Genomic DNA, 19,498 nt, shown 5'->3' with positions numbered 1-19,498 from the left:
TGGAAAATTCATATAAATGTTTTTAACACTTTTCTCCCATGCTTGAGCCTTAAAGATATTGACTTATCATTGGTTTTATAAGTTACCCCATGACAAGTTATATATCAAGTAAGAATTTGTTTCCAATACAATGAATGTTTAACTGGTAGGGATCTTTGTATTGCCATGCAATACTCACACAATGCTTGTTACTTTTCAATTTCCCTTACCTTCAGATAATTTTATGGGGTTATGTATGTTCAAAGCCATTTTCTGAGTTCAGCAAAGCTTTTATGATATTATTTCATACATATCTAAATGTGCATATCCAAAAACTCATTCATCTTGAAGTCTTCTTTTATAGATTAATGTGTTCAGCAAATTTTGGTCAGTTAGATTTACATTCTCTCAGGTTGAAAAAAAGAATCAAAATTTAATAGAACACATACTTACATAGTGGATTTTATTTTGCAATTACCTTGTCTGTCAGTTTGTCTGCTTGTAAATATAATTATGTTTGTTTGTTCATCTGTTATGAAAGTTGTGTTACATCCACTGTATTTGAATTATTGTGGATAGTTGTCTCATTGTCAATCATACCTCATCACCTTATTTTTGTATTATTCAATTTCCCAAAAGTTACAAAAGAATGATTTTATTTTGTAGAATGTGACAGAAATGAATGGAGACATCAATGGTGGGGTATCTATAAATGACAAAGTTATCAATGAGGAAACCCAACATAGAATAACTAAAAATAAACATCCTGGGAAAGCTGTACCGTGGGAGGACGACAGCGTAATCATGGTCAATGCCAAGACATCTAGTTATAGCATGTCTCAGTCCTACAGTGGAGCTAGTCTTACACATAACCACTCAAACAGTGCAATCAAATCACAGAACTGTGCAAGTCCTCTTAAAACATGCCTTAATCCACCGGACCAGACTTTAGTGAACCGCAGTCCAAGTCCATCACCTAAGTTCAGGAAGAAACCTCTACAGATCAATAATTCTCTCCCTTTAAAACCTGCTGCAGTAGACAATAGTCCTTTGTTGGTTTCTAGTCAGTCTAAAGTAAGTATAGTGGACCAATACAAATAGTTATCTCCCTTTAAAACCTGCTGCAGTAGACAATAGTCCTTTGTTGGTTTCTAGTCAGTCTAAAGTAAGTATAGTGGACCAAAAAAAATAATTCTCTCCCTTTAAAACCTGCTGCAGTAGACATTAGTCCTTTGTTGGTATCTAGTCAGTCTAAAGTAAGTATAGTAGAGCAATGAAAATGGTTTCATTTTGTAATACCCTAGCTGGGAAGTATGTCCAGAATTTGTAATAATAAGCATTATTAAAGATAGAATAAAATGATAAACATCTTTATGATATCCTAATGTCAGAAGTTTAATCCATGTATAAGAATAATTTAATTTTGGATGTAATGTGTCTTCTGATTGGCAGACTTTATTTTGTTATCAGCCCATAGACATAATTTAGTCATGTGACCGTGACGTCATCAACATTTTTATCATGGTTTTCTGCGGTTTACAATGGAATAAGAATTAAATTAAAAGAAATGACTGTAATTTTTTTCTGTCTATTCAAATAACATAAAAAATGTGGTGCACACTATCAAATAACCCACTATGCGCGTTATTCAGTGTGCACCAAATTTTTTATGTTATTTCTTCATAGACAGAAAAAATATTACGGTCATTCCTTAAATGTATTATCACTCAACTGTGTGCAGCTCCATGTTAGGATAGAATTTTATGATAACAGGAAAAACATACACATTTTAATGTTTCTTATAACGAAAATTTAATAGATATCTGCATTATTTTGGCAGGTAAGGTAAACATATTCTTTTATTTCACTGTTTTTAAACTTGAAAACTAAGTACCGATAGCTTTTAAATACATAAACAGGATGTCTTGGAAACTTTTTAAACAAAATATTGTTTACCTTTTTGATATAATTTATAATTTAGATTGTTTTGTTATTTGTAGGTGATCTCATTAACAAATGAAGGTGGTAGATTAAAAAGAGATATAATGTTAGTCAGAGGGAAAGATTTTGAGATAGTTCCTGAGGCTATATGGAGAGCTCTGTCTACATGGTATGGGGCCAATACAGCACTCCCAAGAACTGTAAGTCATTGAAAACTCTTGAAAAACATAAAGCATTAGTACTCCAATTATTTTCACTTTCTGAAAGGTTATTTTCATCATTTTCTACATAACTAATATGTTTATTCCTAAACAACATTTAGTATATTCTTTAAGATGTGTAACTTCTGAAATCAAACTTTGAAAAACAGACAAAGGAAGAGACAAATTCCTTGCCATATAGTAGAATTTGTTTTAGATGACAGCTGAATTACTTTAATGGGATTAAAGCATTCTTAAATAATGAAAAAAAATAAAATAAATTTAAGACTTGAAAAGAGTTCTAATTTATCGTTACACTATTTTTTTCACTTAATTGTGGTTGTGATTATGAATTTTAAGATAAGGGCTATTCCAGAAAAAAATGTAAGGGGGGGGGGGGGGGGAGGGGGGGCGTGGAGTTGGAAGGCAGTTTTTGTCAGCACCCGCCACCCAGACAATTGTAATTGAAAATTATAGTGTGAAAAGTTGCTCTGATACCTGTCACCCATGTATTATTAATACAATGTGCCTTCCAAGCCCCCATACATTTTTTTATGAAATAGCCCTAAAAACATTTGACATATCCATTTAAATATTTTTAATTCAGAGAAAACCACCGAAGTTTATATCCTTTGTTGATATTTTTTCATATGTTTGTTTCACAACAAAAGATGTAAGAATTATTTATGTTAGAAACAAACCAAATCTAAAGCTTTCATATATTTTAGGTGATATCTTCCTCTACAAATGATGGTCAACCAGAACTTGAACTGTATCCCATTACTGTCAAGTTATTACGGCACCAGTTTGTAACCAATAGACCTGTTCCCATGACAACTTTTACAGGAATGATGTCGGGTATTGGTGGAATGGCTCTGTGTAAGATAATAACATTCTAAACAACACAAAGCTACAATAATTACTCTGTTAGATTTTGCTTCAAATGAATTCTTCAAGCTTTATTCAGTGAGTTAGTTAATTTCCACTTCTTTGGAGGCATTTCAGTTTTTTTTTTACCATCTTTTTGTTCGATAATTTACACCTGTCCATAAATAGTGTTATGCTCAAGATAATTTTATTAATCTTTCATCCTTATTTTAATGATCAGACTTACAAATTCAAAACAAACAAAAGTTAGACTTTTCATTTTTATACGCCCGTCGTCTTTTAGACGGGACGTATTATGGTATACCGTTGTCCATCTGTCCGTCCGTCCGTCGTCCACACTTCGGACAATAACTCAAAAACACTTTCACCAATTTCCATGAAACTTAAGTGAATTGTTTATATCTATTGACGTAAGCTCCCTTTTGTTTTTTTTTTAATTTCAGATTTTAAGTTTTGGATTTATGGGGATTTATTCATAAAAAAAGGGGGATTTTCCAATTTTGGGACAATAACTAACACTTTCACAAAATTTTATGCAACTTTGATAAATTGTTTATATCTATTGACATAAGCTCCCTTTCCATTTTTATAAATTTTAGATTTTACGTTTTCTTAAGTGACGAATTTTTATACTTAGAAAAGAGGGATTTTATTCAACTTTGGTGAAACTTTGGTGAATATATTAATGTAAAATCCCCTTTGATTTGTATAAATATCAGATTTTACATCAACTATACCAAGTTCGTCAGATTTTACTTTTTATGCTGTGTTATTAAAAAAAAAATTCGAAAACAGCTGGACATTTAATCGGTGAAAATAGATCCTTTGTATGATGGGGGGGTATTTGACAGGGCTCACACTATTTCTTGTTGATCATATAAATTCATTTTAAGCATAAAAGACAAGTTAAAAGAGCAATGAGCGTATCATGCGCTAAAGCGCAGCCGTTTATTTTTTTCTGAAATGAGTTTTTTATTGAACACAAAAAATACCATATATATCTTATAGCATAGTCACACAAATATTATACCCAAACTTAAACAGTTGTCAATTAATTTTCGTATGACTGGTCAATTAAACTTCACTTTTACCTAGAGCTACTTATAGACATGTTGTGACTTTATATAAATATTGCTTTTGTGAAACAACATATATCTCATTTTTTGAGTTACTTTTCCTAAGAGTTGCATAGCTTTTAATTATGAATTTAAAAGACTACTGTAGAAACCTTAATCCTGTATTCAATATTTACTAAATGTCTAATATGGTACATTAATTACTGGAAATTCCCTTTGCCAAAAAATAAAATTAATCCTCATTTAATGCAGCTGTTTTGGTACTGTGGATATATTTTTAGCTCACCGGGCCCGAAGGGCCAAGGGAGCTTTTCTCATCACTTGGCGTCCGGCGTTAACTTTTACAAAAATCTTCTTCTCTTAAACTACTGGGCCAAATTTAATCAAACTTTGCCACAATCATCATTGATGTATCTAGTTTAAAAATTGTGTTTTGTGACCGGGCAAACCAACCAAGATGGCCACTACGGCTAAAAGTAGAACATAGGGGTAAAATGCAGTTTTTGGCTTATAACTCAAAAACCAAAGCATTTAGAGCAAATCTGACAAGGGGGTAAAATTGTTTATCTGGTCAAGATCTATCTGCTCTGAAATTTTTAGATGAATCGGACAATTCATTGTTAGGTTGCTACCCCTAAATTGGTAATTTTAAGGAAATTTTGCTGTTTTGGGTTATTATCTTAAATATTATTATAGATAGAGATAAACTGTAAACAGCAATAATGTACAGCAATTTAAGACTCAAAAATAAGTCAAAAATGGTCAATTGACCCCCTAGGAAGTTATTGTCCTTTATTATCAATTTTTAACAATTTTCATAAAATTTGTAAATTTTTACTAACATTTTCCACTGAAACTACACGGACAAGTTCATTATAGATAGAGATAGAGAATGTTTAGTAAAGGAAGATGTACAAACACGTCACAATCACCTAAACACAATTTTGTCATGAACTGTCTGCTTCCTTTGTTTAATTCACATATGCCAAGGTGAGCGACACAGGCTCTTTAAAGCCTCTAGTTTTTGTATATCAGACTTTGGCCAAATTTTAAAGTACCTACCCCATACAACTTAAAAAAAAAGAATTAACTTTTTCAATTTTGTTTTTTTTTCAGCAATGTCAAACATGGTTGCTAGCAATACACAAACACCAAGACGTTATGTAGCATATACAGCCACATTCAGTAGACAACACACAGTACAACAGATCTATGAATTCCTGTGCACAAAGCTGAGGTTTTCCCGAGAGGACACACGACTATGGAAGATAGGCTCTAAAGAAGATGTAAGTACAACAGATTTTAAAAGTTTTCATTATTTCAAATAACATTCAAGATTTAACATGCAATATACTCATTGATGGAGTTGGCTGTTAACTGCAATGACTTGTCCATAATTAGTTTTCATTTCTCATTTACAGTTCTTGTTCTTTAAGTCTGAGTATGTAATGAAATCATGAATGTTAAAAATATCTTAAACTTTCATATATGTGAAATTACTATGTTATTTTTTTTTTAGATCTACTATAATTTTGCTTCTTGTTGTATGATTGGTGATACTTAAAAAAATTGATGATCCAATTAAAACCTGAACAAGTACAAGTGAGAAATTCAGGAATTCATCCCTCCCTTGATATATATATCGAAATAACAATAGGACGTAATTCACTACTATACAAATAATTTATAATTATATTTTATTTTACAGTGTATGACATTACTAGAGGATGAAAATCAAACTTTAGAAGATTGTAGTGTTGAAGAAAATCAACAGATGCTTATTGAAAGTAAGTTCAATTTATTCATATTATTTTATCAAATGAGGATATATAAACTTGAATTCAACATCTTTTTTAATTCAAAGAATTTTCTTTTTTGAGAAGCATAACTTTAAGCTTTCCTGATTAATGTAAATGAAGAAAAGGCCTTTGGATGTATATAATTTATAAAGTATTGTTGTAATTTTTTCAATGTGATGAATTCAAAAAAGAAAGGTTCTATTTTTAACATGTCAGTTTATTGTATTGTTATATAGCTAGGATAAACTCAAAACTTTTTTTTAATGCATTATTAAACCTTAACAGTTTATTACATATTTGTTTTCAGTAAGGAATAAGGATTTGACATGGCCAGAAGAAATGTCTCAGTTGGCTAAAAATAAAACACTCAGGAAGGAGGCTGGATCAGGTAAATATATGTATATAAATAAACAGTAGATGGGTAGATGGGCAAGAGAACATTGAGTCATTTTTAACATGCATGCCTGAGTTTCCTTAGAGCAGTTCCAAAATTGATGGTAGTGGCATAGATGGGAGGCACTTTAATTGATTGGGGTTGCATTTTCTTTTAGAATTTTGAAAAATTGGAAGGAAAATGATAACTGTTTATTCTGGGTGTTTTTGGGTCTTAATTCAAGTGCCTCCCTATACTCCACGCATTTATTTCTTGAACAGCCCTTACAATAGGTCATACAAAATAAATCACAAATTATTTAGGCTTAGTTTTTTCATATATGTATTTCTCAGAGCAGCTCAAAATTTTTATGTGGAAATGAGATTAAAGTAATCTGTTTAAGGTGATCTTTTGCTGTTATATTTGTTGTATAACACTATTGGATTCTTTGAAATAGCTGAAGTTTAAATCTGAATAACACTGCCCACTGGTACTGCTTCCAGTAAAATGTTAAGAATTAGACATGTATATCAAAAGAAATTTGAAAGTTAAAGTTATTAGGAAGAACATAAAATTAGTGATACCTTTGAAAAAAAAGACAAACCAAAAGTTTTTCTGCAATACAAGAACATATCAAATAAGTAATAAATCAATTTGTATTCATCATTAGATTTATAACAATGAATATTATACTTTTCTGGAACATGCATGAAATTTTCCCCCACTGGAAGTTAAGCAACCAACAATCAATCAATTAGTAAAATATTTTTTTTTTATTTCAGGGCCAACACATAAAGGTGCTACTGGATTAAACAATCTTGGGAATACATGTTTTATGAACGCTGCAGTACAGTGTGTGTCTAACACATGGCCACTTACTCAATATTTCATTGGAGGACTGTACAGATTTGAATTAAATAGGTCAGTAGATAACAAAATGTAGAGAATCTTTTTGAGCCTGCGGTGCTGGATTTCAGGGGGAGAGGTGCAGAGGGAGTAACCTCCCCTCCCTTTGATTGAAAAAATGTAATTTATTCTCCCAAAATATGATTTTATCATACCTGTAGCCAGGGGGGAGGGTTTTGGGGGTTCTGACGGACCCCCCTTGAAACCCAATAAACACTGTTAAAGACAACTTTCTGTTCAAATTGTGACTGTTCAAGTCAAGTCCAAATACCTCCCCCCCTGGCTATGGGCCTGTTTGTTATTTTTATACGACCGCAAATTTTGAAATTTTTTTTACCATTTAGAACATTTACACTCCTTTTCCTGTCCTTGGACTTGGATTGGCTGGTTCCTTGTTAAGGCTGTAAAAACAAGCATTTTCTCTCAAAACATACAGTTATTTGATTTGATTAACATAAACTAAGTAATTAATAACAAATCTACAATCCCAAAGACCATGATATTTATACCTCTTAAAAAAAAAAAAGAAAGAAAAGATGAGAATGACGAAATTAAGTAGAAGATAATAGATTATTACACTTAATGTAAGAATATGTGAATTAGATGTTTAAAATCCTGTAAATTATGATTTCTTACATTAGAATATGAAAAATAGTTCTGTTCATTTTATAAACTGATATTATAAAAGGGAAATAGGAATATGCAATTATACTAAATTAATAATATGAATATATAACCTTTTGTTTTAAGATCCAATCCTCTAGGCATGAGAGGCCATATTGCTCAGAGGTATGGAGAACTAGTCAAAGATTTATGGAGTGGAACATCAAGAACTTTAGCACCTCTTAGATTGAGGGTAAGTACTATGGGCCTATTTTACTATTGTGTCGCATACTAATTGTACATTATACAATTACTTAATAGAGATATACATTAAAACAATCAATACCAAGCAATTGTGTTGGCTTATGATGTCTTGAATGTGGAAGATAATGGGTTCAAATAAAAGATTCAAAAATTGGTATTTGCTGCTTCTCCGCTTAGCATTAAGGAATAAGACTTAAGCTTGTGATCATAAATCAGAAAAATATGACATATCTCACTTCAAACTGTTAACTGATGAACACGCACATTTATAATTTGATTAAGCATGTTGGTCTAATACAAAGCCAGATCAATACTCATATTACTTTTAACATGTTCTTTTGTTGTAAATTCAGAAATTCATGGGAACATTTATTACAGCAATTTTTGAAAAATGGACAAAATCGAAATTTACCAGTTATGATTGAATTTTTGTAGAAAATTTTAAATTTGTTTTATTTGTGATGTAAAGAAAAAAGTAAAATCACAAAAATACTGAACTTAGAGGAAAATCAATTCTGAAAGTCCATAATCACATGGCAAAATCAAATAACAAAACGCATCAAAAGCGAATGGACAAGAACTGTCATATTCCTGACTTGGTACAGGCATTTTCAATTGGAGAAAATGGTGGATTAAACCTGGTTATGTAGCGCTAACCCTCTCACTTTAATGACAGTCTCATCAAATTCCGTTATATTTACATTGATGCGTTAAATAAACAGACACAATAAATAAAATAGTTCTAATATGAAATTTTCAGCAAATGGACATATTTCCTGTCTAGTCATTGTTTTAGCTATAATTTTTGTTGGTATTGGCCAATAAATCCTAATTTGAAATTTCACCTTGAAATGTGTGTTGTTTAAGGGCCTTGTATAAATTCTTCTTTGTTCATGAAAAATACCTTTGCAAACTAGACTGCAAACATGCATGATTTGAAATCTAAATCACTAGAAGTAGAAAGATTTCTCTTTTTCAGTGGACTATAGGGAAGTATGCGCCTAGATTTAATGGTTTCCAGCAGCATGACTCCCAAGAATTACTTAGTTTTCTTTTAGATGGCCTTCATGAAGATCTGAATAGGTAATTACATAGTTAGTTTTATAGAATTTAGAGCTTAGAACTGTTATCGCACTAATGAAATGACCCTAAAATATTCATTGCTCCAATTAAGTGTCCTTAAAATAATTTCTGCTTCTTATAAAATGATTTTGATTGGCAATCTGACGCAAGCAAACATTGCAACATTTTGTTAAAGAACCGACACAACTATGAACTGTGCACATACATATTTCGTAACTTACAACTGCACAAGTTCCTGCAAAATATTGCAACAAAATTAAAATATTTTACATCATAATTAAAAGTGAACGTTGCATGACCTCAGAGACAGATGTAACGTCATTTGGCACAATTCAACTTTATACACAAAATATTTTGATTAGCTTGAAAATTCCAATTGTCAGTCATGAACAACTCGTACAATATTTTCTAAAAAAATGTTTTGAAACTTTTAATTAACAATTTATTAATTTATTGTATTGTTTTATTATTTTCAGAGTCCATGACAAACCATATGTAGAATTAAAGGATAGTGATGGTCGACCTGATGATGTTGTTGCTGAAGAGGTCAGAGCTATTTCACACTTTATTATTTATACATTTTTATCATCAAAATTGTATTAGGTTGAAATCAACTTGATGTCAATTTTTTAAACATTTCACCTCAGTATTTTTATTATTTTCATCACCAGCCTTCAGATAACTGCATTAAGCAATGATAATATCCTTGCTGTACATCTGTTGAACAAACTTGTTGTCAAGACAAAACATGTCCATTTGTAAACAACATTGTTATTATGATACTGTCTTTATATTTTCCAAAAATTTTACTTTAAACACATCTGTCACAAATTAAATTGTGATGATTAGTCATTAATTGGAGAGAAAAAAACCCAGAAATATTCACTATAAAAATATGTTAACTAGAAATGTTTAAACATTCCTCTTCCCTTTATGGTATGTTAAATTTTTTTTAAAGATAATAATATAAAAAAGAAGGCCTTACAGTGACCTATAGTTGTTAATGATTGTGTCATCTTGGTCTTTTGTGGATAGTTGTCTCATTGGCAATCATACCACATCTTCTTTTTATATATATATACTTTTAATTTTCAGGCATGGGAAAATCATCTCCTAAGAAACCAGTCAATTATTGTTGATTTATTCCATGGTCAGCTTAAGTCACAGGTCAAGTGCCAAGAATGTGGTCATACTAGTGTACGATTTGACCCTTTTAACTATTTATCATTACCATTACCAATGGATAGTTGTATACACCTTGAATTAACTGGTAAGTGTAGATTTATCTCATTAGTAACGTGCCTGGGCCACACTTAAAAATATTTTGGTTTGCCTAAATCCTACTCAAAGGTTGAGACAGTGGGTAGGTAGGTAGGCATTTTCTTATTTTTTTCAAAAAAAGAAATTGAAGTATCAGATGTTTATTAGTCTTTATGCCTATTTGATTAAAAAAAAACTTCTTCAAATCAGGACAATAAAAGAACTTGAGTAGGCAACTTTTTTCTGGGTAGGTAGCGTTTGGGCTAACAAACCTATTAGTAGGTAGGAGATATTGGTTTAGCTGTCTGTTTGTACAATGATTTTTTTCTCTTAAGGTATTCAAAATTAATGCCATGGAAAGTTCTTTTAACTAAATCAATAAAAATAAAAATGAATTAAAAGATGTGAAGTGTTCAACTCAATAATATAATGCATGTAGAAATAATTATATATCTAAACTGTAAAAAGTAGGTGTAACTGTTTGTCTTCCTATTTCAACTTCAACTTCATAATTGTCAAATTCATATTACAAAGCTAATGGAAAGAGACATTTGATGAAAGGCTTTATGTTAAAATTGGAATAAAAAATGGAAAAAGATAAAATCTAGACCTCAAAACATTTGCTAAATTGAAGTTTGTTTGATTTCACCTGCAAAAATTAAACCAGAACCCCCTCCCCCTTTATTTAAATAGACCATATGTCTTAAGACTAAGAATAAAACACATAAATATCCCTCAACAGGATGACACGATTTTCAAGAAGTTTTTGTTTTTGTTTTTGTTTCCAGTGATAAGATTAGATGGTTCTGTACCAGTGAAGTATGGATTACGGCTTAACATGGATGAGAAGTATAGAGCTCTGAAGAAGGAATTAGAAAACCTAACAAGCATCCCTAGTAACCAGATTTTATTTGTGGAAGTCAATGGTCCTATAGTCAAAGTAAGTTAAACCTAATCGTACATGTCTCTATGGAAGGGTTCATCTAACCTTGACCTCATTTTCATGGTTCATTGATCAATGTAAAGTTTTTCCTGATTAGATGTGTTTCTCAGATTTTATAAGCAAAAGTGCAACTATATTTGGTGTTAGGGATGATTGTAACTGCGCTTATTTTCATGGTCACTGCTCGCTATAGTTTCAGATTAAATGCTCATCAACTTCTTCTTTATTTAGCAGCTTCCTGAAATTTGTTATCAGACTTCATGTCAGCATGAGGTATCAAAACTACTGAAATTTTGTTATGTATCAATATATTGAACAAAAGAAGGAAATGCTGCAGACAAAATGTTGATGACCATGTTAGTTGTTTCTGATTCATGTTTCTTCAACTTCCTCTTTACCAAATACTTAAAAAGCTCACAGTTTTATTATTTTATATTACGTTTATTTGAAACTTATATCTAGTTAAACAATTAATTTCAAAATTTCAATATAAAATCATCAATAATCAGTTAAGCAAGTGTTGTAAATGTGTGTTTTGGTCATTTCCAAGTAAAAGAATATTGTTATCTATTATAATAAGAGAGTTTACATAAGTTGACAGAAGTTATTTCTAGTAAATAGTATATCGAATGAGTAATTAACGTACGTTTTACTTTATGTTATAAGTTATATCGATAACGTCGTATATGGCGCAACTTTGTCATGTATTGTTCAGAACGTTACCGTTGTGTCAATATTTTAAGCGTGAACCCAAAAGTGTTCATTTGCGAGCTCTTAACTGGAAGAATTAATATGTCTAGATTTGATTATTCATAAAATTGTATTATTATAAGCATTTAGAGTCGAGGACTCCTATATTTTATGTCAGCGTTTTACGTTATGTTTTTCTTCCTGCTTAGAATATTTACTTCTGGTAATTTGAAATAAATAGCAGTGCAACGTCACATTCGTCAGTCTTTGCTGTGTTTACGTTTGGCATGCAGCAAGGCTCATCCCGGGGGGTCCTAGAGGTAAGAAGCAGTGCATTAGCTGTATGCCTTGCATTTTATTTATATTGTCTTTGAAATGTGTAAGATAATCCCAGTTGACCTGTACGAAAATACACGAGAAAGAATATTATTTTAGTAGCTTCGCCCCGTATGTTTATTATATAATTGTTGGAATATTGTACTTGTACGGAAACTTTTCGGCTGTTTAATAAAAGTATCATTTTTACTACTTATCATTTATTCATGCTACCAATGATGAGAGAGAACAGACAACAGATTTGACGTCCGTATTTAGTTATTACTAGTTTGATGAGTATTCATATTTGCTGCCTTTATAACTATATCAAAACATAGCAAGAAGCAGAAATTAAGACAGCAAGCAAGACATTTCAGTGTGTCCACTCTTGTTTAATACTTTTTGATCATCACTTGTAATTCTGGCGATGTTCACATAAACTTGGTGCAATGTTGGTGTCATCAACACATAAACTCTGCCTTACTACCCTACAATTGATATAGATTAATATATAACATATATTATTGATTCATTATAATGTTTGAGGATTTGGTGGGTATTATATAAATGAACCATTAATTTTAATGTTGAAAAAGTTCAAATTTTCTTTTGCCTTGATTGCACACTTAAGCAAAACTATGAAATTTTAAAATATTTAAAAAGTCCACAAAATTTGTACCAAAAAAATTAAGGGATATAATGTAAATCAAGTTACATGCAGTAGATAGGCAATTTAGGTCATGTAAAATATACGTAGAAAAGAAACTAGGTATTCTGCAAGTGAATTACTTAAGGGATATTAAGGAAGAGACGTCTATTGTGAATTGACATGTGGTAGTCTGTGCCAAACTGTTTTTGAGTTTGTCTGATTGGAATAAGAAATTAAGAAATTTCACCTTTTCTACTATATTTTCAACTTAAAAATCTAAATATTTCTGTCTGCCAGACTGAATTTTAGTCTGACATTTTGACAGAGTTTTGGATACACTGATGTTGGATACCAATTTTCAATGCATTTTGTTGGTAAACATGAACTAAGATTGTTCAACAGAGTACAAATGATCTATCATGTTTATAGGATAATATGCAAACTATGTCAAAACCAGAAAATCATATAACCACAAAAATACAATTTTTGCTCCATCCAAGAAAATGTTGCCCAGGAAAATAAAGGAATCCACAGTATTGGTTTAAAATATTTCGTGTCTCAAATTAAGTTGCATACAAATGTATTTGTCCAACAGTAAAAGACTTAAATAAATTATACACATCATTGACTTTAATGTTTTCTGAATTGAGTAGATGCAGCCTGAGACTGGATCATTTGGTAACATGATAAAGATGATAAAAGACAAGGTATATAAGGGCCATTTTGTGCCTCAACCTGAGGTTGCTGGTTTTCTCCTGGCATTCCAAATTCCTCCACCAGAAAAACCTGACTGCCATAATCATGGGATAATATATCCAAGTGTTTTAACAGTGGCGTTAAGCACAAATAACCAATCAATTAATACTGGTTGTTACACTATTGTTTGTATAATTTGACATATTTACTTTAAAGGGCTGTGACTTTATTCATACCCTATTTTCTCATGCCTCTTTTTAATCAATTTACACATTGAATAATTGAAAAAAATAATCAATAAAAAGGCTTTAATGGAAATGTAGATTTGTTGGTATTCCACTCTTGCAAATTTAAGATTTTATTATCCGATGACCCATTGGAATAGATGTATGTTACAATTAGGTGATCATTTCCAAATCAAACCACGATTTTCCAAAACATAACTTTCATGTTTGTTTGTCAAACATCTGACATTTGACACAAAGTGAATAGAAATATTGGTGTCAAATCCCATCCTAGTGTTGTATTGGTATTAGATTCATAGCAAATTGTCTGTTGTATTCTTGTTTAGATGGTCAGTCCTGTTAGTGATAGATAAAGCTTAGCATCAGTGACTGACATCATAAAATTCGTGATTTAATTATAAGTATATGTGTTGAGTGTGTGTGTGCAAGGGTAGACATAAAATATTTTTGTTTGCCAGTTTTTTTCCTAAATAAATAAATTGTGGGTGTTTTGATTCTGTAGTGTAAACATATGAAGATATACTGTGGATTCATTAACATTCCGTGGATTAGCTCTTGCTGGGATATAGCCTTTTTGTGCTAATGCGGCGTTAAGCAACCAACAATCAATCAATCAATGTATTGAATCAAATTACCAAATCAATTAAAGTACAATTTACGATTCTTTATTTTTCACAAGGACCAGATAAATGTCTTTTTTCATTCATAATTTTGAATTGGAAAAGTCAACAATAATTTATTATTCTTCCACAAGAAAATAAATACTGCTAATATAGCTACAAGAGTATTTACTATTATATAATAACTAGACTCATGGGAATAACAGAAGAAAAAGGCTTGTCAGCTCATCGTACAAATATGACACTTTTTCTAGACCACAAAACAGCATGCACAAAAATGCAGTCCAAAATTTTAACCTTTGAAATTGTTGTCAAACACTAAAACCTTCATGAAGATTTTCAAAAGTTGACAGGTATGATTGTTGAAGGCTGTACGGTGACCTCTAGTTGTTAACTTCTATTTCATGTTGACTCTGGTGGATAGTGTCAGTTTTATTGGCAATCATACCACATCTTATTTTTATGTGGTTAAGAGAACAACTGTAAAGTATCCATGTCCTAATTTGGTTTTGTGAATGAACAGACTCTATAACAAGTTTAATATGAGGGGTTGAAAGTTTTATTGTAATAGCCTACATTATGAAATGATAGTAAGATTCACTTTAAACAGATTACTTGTACATGTTGTATAGTATGTACATATTTCAATACAAAGTCTTAAGTTTTCATACATTTGCAATACAGTCTTCTAGCCTCTTCACGGAATCTGGCATTCATAAACGAATAGATGATTGGGTTAGCCGCATTGTTTACAAAATAGATGTAGGTCAGGTATTTGTTACTTTCAAGGACTTCATTGGTCTCCAGAAAAGTTGGCAGGAACGAAAAAATGTAAACAAGAGTTACAATGAAAAGAACTTGTGTGGTTTTAACATGGACCGATCTTTTACGTATGTCTGACAAAGTTTTGATATTAGGACTGCTAGATTTAGTGTCCATCTGTTGTTTGGAGTTTCGGGTTGTGAGAGTTTTGGTGCTAGTTTCTGAAGGTAGTGGTTGAATATTTTTGATGTTGACCACTGAGGTTGTTGGTTGATGGCTGTTGATACCTGAGTTTGTTGGTTGATTGCTGTTGATTCCTGAATTTGATGGTTGGTTTTCTGATTGCTCTGATATTGAGGAAATAGTTGATATATGTAATATCTTTGTTACTGATGTTTTATGGTTACTCATGGTCGATTCAATATGTATTTTCCCATGCAGTGTTCCTGCTGTGTTTCGCCTTTCAGGGAAGATTTTGGGTCTTCGGTTTATCCACATTCTAGAGCGCTGAATGACCTTCTTTAATATGAGAAGATACAGAATAAAAATAATAACAATCATCGTTCCAAATAAAGTTGTGACAAAATACCAGTAATGATACTGACCATTGATACCGATGAATTGTTCCGTTTTCACACAGTACTCCCAGTTATAGTAGGTTCCATCGTCTTCGGGGACGTAAACACTTATGAAAAGTAATGGCGGTACCCCTAAACCCATTCCGACAAGCATAATCACTAATATGACCATTTTTGTCACAAAGGGGGTCATGATTTCTTTAGTACTCATGCAAATCAGAAAGAATCTGTCAAACGCTATAGCAATCAGGATAAGCGCTGACACAGGAATCATTAGAGATCGCATAAACTCTATGAATTTACACAAAACATCGTAATAATACTTCATCATCCATTCTCTGGCAACAATGCCTGGTATGACCATTGTACAAACCATAAAATCTATAATGGCGAGGGTCAACATGAAATACGTAGAACTTTTCTTGATTCTGTTTCTGATGAAAACCATTATAACGATTATATTGCCGATTGCTCCGATAAAACTGATAAAGCCGAGCATCAGTGACATATTGAACAGTTCATTGTAGTTGTCATGGCGATATCGCTTGACCATGATGCAGTCCAACGTCTCACAAGAGTTCTCATCCATCCCGAAGTAATGATATGGATGGTGTTGATGGTGGGTTTGATTTGGTTTAGGACTCGTCCAGTTCATTGGGAAAGTCATATTTGTCCCGTTCATGGTGTTGATGTTATATAAAGGAACTTGATGATGATACGGTGTATGATTTAGATTTGATGCCCAGTTTTAGATACCGCAGGAAACAGACTGATTTGCCAAAAACTACATACTTGGTACTTTTCCAGCAAAATTTTAACTGTCTGTTGTCATTTTAAAGACAGTCCCTAAATAATGGAATTATTTCTTCTTCTATTTAGTTCTTGCAAAATCCTCCTAGATAGCTTCAATTGAGAAATTATTCCAATATTTCAGTATCTGTTTAAGAAAAAAATAAATATTATCTATTAGATTTATTAAAAAGATTAAATAAAACCAATAGAATATTCATATTTGCCATAAAACACCTCTGGAACTATTAATTTTGTATAAGGTAAAGGATGCGAAAGGAATCATATCAGATAAAAGTAATTGTTATTTTTTTAATAATAGATTTTTGATAGTTACATGGAATGTTAAAAATATTAAAGACATATTCAGGTTTAAAAGAAATAAAAACATTGGGTCAATTTTAAGGAATATGAAATTGAAACTTTGGCATATTTTGTCATGAAAGTAGGCTCATAACCAAAAGAAATATATCTGAATTCGCTACAAGTGTTTTGAGGCAGCATAGAGCATACAACAATCAAAAGACAACTTTCGAGTTCGATGCATTTCTGTCAAAAACTCTGGTTTTAGTGAACATCATTTGTGCGTTTAGGTGCGTCATTGTGGAGGGAGTGGTTGTAAAACTATAACTCTATATTGTACAAATTTTGAGGCAAATTTAATTCTCATAATTGAAAATCAGCACTGCTGTCATGAGGGAATTGTCATTAAGTACATACAAAACATCTATTATTTCTAGTTTATCCTGCACAATGGCGATCACTAAGACGCTTGATGAACGTTAGTAGTGCAGGGATACAGGCAAGCCCCTTTATCTGGTAAATGACGTCACAAAGGCACCCATAATTGACGAGTTCTTTCCCGTAACAGATGAACTCGAAAGTGGTCTATTACAACTAAATGTCAGTTTAAATTTCTTGATCTTTTTAAATCATTGCCTGGTATTTTATTTGAAAACAAGACGTGCTATTATCTTAATATTTCTATTGAAAATAAAATAAGATTTGAAAAAAATCAAATTCATTAGTTATATAATTTATTGTAAATTAACATAAAAAGAAGAAAAAATATAATTTCAACACTTAATTTTAGACATATTTACCTGAAAATCATATAATTTCACAGTTATCCATATTTTTTTTCATTTTGAACCAACAAAATGTTAACAGCCTTTACAATTTGTTTTTATATGACATATTGCTCCTGATATTTACATAGATATTATAAACACTTCAGAAACCATATGGTATTGTGGAATTGTGGATTACCCAATAACAAGCGTAATCTACAGTTTCCGACAGCTGACTTTCACTAAACATGCCATTAAGACTTTTAATACTGATATCATGAGGAAGAATAAGTCTTTTTAATGGCGCTTAAATCTAGGTTGTCTTCTTACTGTTCTTAAACTGACGTATTTGTACAAGAATAAATAAAGTTTCCACAATACTGAATTAGGAATGACACTTTGGTAAATATTACAATATGTTACAGAAAAGGCACATGGAAAGGTGATTAGCTAATGTTATCTTTCTAGTCTGTGGTCTTTTATTTTGAACGTTGCAGGCAATATTAGTTATATTTCATGAAGGTCTTGTGCACTATATTCTATAGAATATATTAACATTTCAACATTCAGTAGTAATATGAAAAACAAATAATTCTTAGTTCTAACAGAACATATAGTTGCTTTTCAAATGATGAAAATTCAGTTTTTAAAATACTGTGGAAGTTATGTAGTTCCTAAGTATCACTTTTCAAATTTGTGAGAGAAAAAAAACCCAAAATTTTAAGGATTTGAATTTGTTGATTTTTAAAAGTTTGAAATATGTATCTTCATCTTTAGGACTGCTTTTCTTTGTTGGGCTACCTTGAAAATAAGTATATCACAAATAATAATACTCAGTTTATTTATATCAGACCATTACTTCAATGACTGAAATTGGTTGCAGGGTCTGTTTTTACAATGGGATGAGTCCCCAGGATGACCATTTAATTTTCTTGAAAAAAGGGGGGATTCCACACTTAAAAATATTTTGGTTTGCCCAAACCCTACCCAAAGGTTGAGACAGTTTTTAGGTAGGTTTTCAAAAAAAAAGAAATTGAAGTATCAGATGTTTATTAGTCTTCATGCCTATTTAATTAAAAAAAAACTTCTTCAAATCAGGACAAAAAAAGAATTTGAGTAGACAGCTTTTTTCTGGGTAGGTAGCGTTTGGGCAAACAAACCTATTCTTTATTATGGCCTGGAAATGAATATCTTGGTTACCTGTATCCTTTCCTGGTAAGAGCTAAAAAAAAGATAACATTACATATGAACACACACAAATGAAGATTCTGCAACACATAATGCAGAAAACAGTTGTGTACAACAATGAACATATTTTTTTGTTGAACATATTTTTTTGCAAAGATGAAGCTGTCAAAGAAAAAAGCAACATTAGAAAAGATTAGCCAGGTTAATCCACAAAAATCCCTCTTTCAACATTTTGATTTTAGGGATTGATTAATGATTTGCCTGTTTTTCCAATGTCATGTAATTCATTTCTTTTGTTTTGTTGTTTCAGAGAGAATTTTAAATGATTTGCTTCTTATTTTCTGTCAGTCATTACAATAACTGCCTGCCATATATTTTCCTCTGTCTCATATCTATAAGTACATGTATGTTTAATAGTGTTGATTGTTTACTTACCAGATCTTTATCAATAACCATCTGTAAGTGTATACATTGTGTTATTTATCAAAGTTGAATGACCTGAAGTTCACTGTTATAGATGTTTTGTCACTTCTATCATGTCTATCGTTGGAAGAAATTTCCATTGTTTTTTAATTCTTCAA

The 19,498-nt window shown here is 31.3% G+C and overlaps 1 protein-coding gene across 1 annotated transcript in view; it reads left to right on the top strand.

Moving 5' to 3' along the window:
* Positions 1-19,498, top strand: part of LOC134681390 (ubiquitin carboxyl-terminal hydrolase 32-like) — a 43,516-nt gene that overhangs the window by 12,798 nt on the left and 11,220 nt on the right. The window contains exons 13-24 of the mRNA XM_063540992.1: positions 646-1,053; positions 1,980-2,120; positions 2,849-2,999; positions 5,201-5,370; positions 5,793-5,871; positions 6,191-6,271; positions 7,039-7,177; positions 7,913-8,018; positions 9,009-9,112; positions 9,589-9,658; positions 10,208-10,382; positions 11,161-11,312. Coding sequence (XP_063397062.1) covers positions 646-1,053; positions 1,980-2,120; positions 2,849-2,999; positions 5,201-5,370; positions 5,793-5,871; positions 6,191-6,271; positions 7,039-7,177; positions 7,913-8,018; positions 9,009-9,112; positions 9,589-9,658; positions 10,208-10,382; positions 11,161-11,312 — 1,776 coding nt within the window. The remainder of the gene's footprint in view (positions 1-645; positions 1,054-1,979; positions 2,121-2,848; positions 3,000-5,200; positions 5,371-5,792; positions 5,872-6,190; positions 6,272-7,038; positions 7,178-7,912; positions 8,019-9,008; positions 9,113-9,588; positions 9,659-10,207; positions 10,383-11,160; positions 11,313-19,498) is intronic.

Source organism: Mytilus trossulus, chromosome 8 (assembly GCF_036588685.1).
Source record: "Mytilus trossulus isolate FHL-02 chromosome 8, PNRI_Mtr1.1.1.hap1, whole genome shotgun sequence".
In the NCBI taxonomy this organism is placed as follows: Eukaryota; Metazoa; Mollusca; class Bivalvia; order Mytilida; family Mytilidae; genus Mytilus; species Mytilus trossulus.
This window is presented reverse-complemented; position numbering and strand designations above follow the sequence as displayed.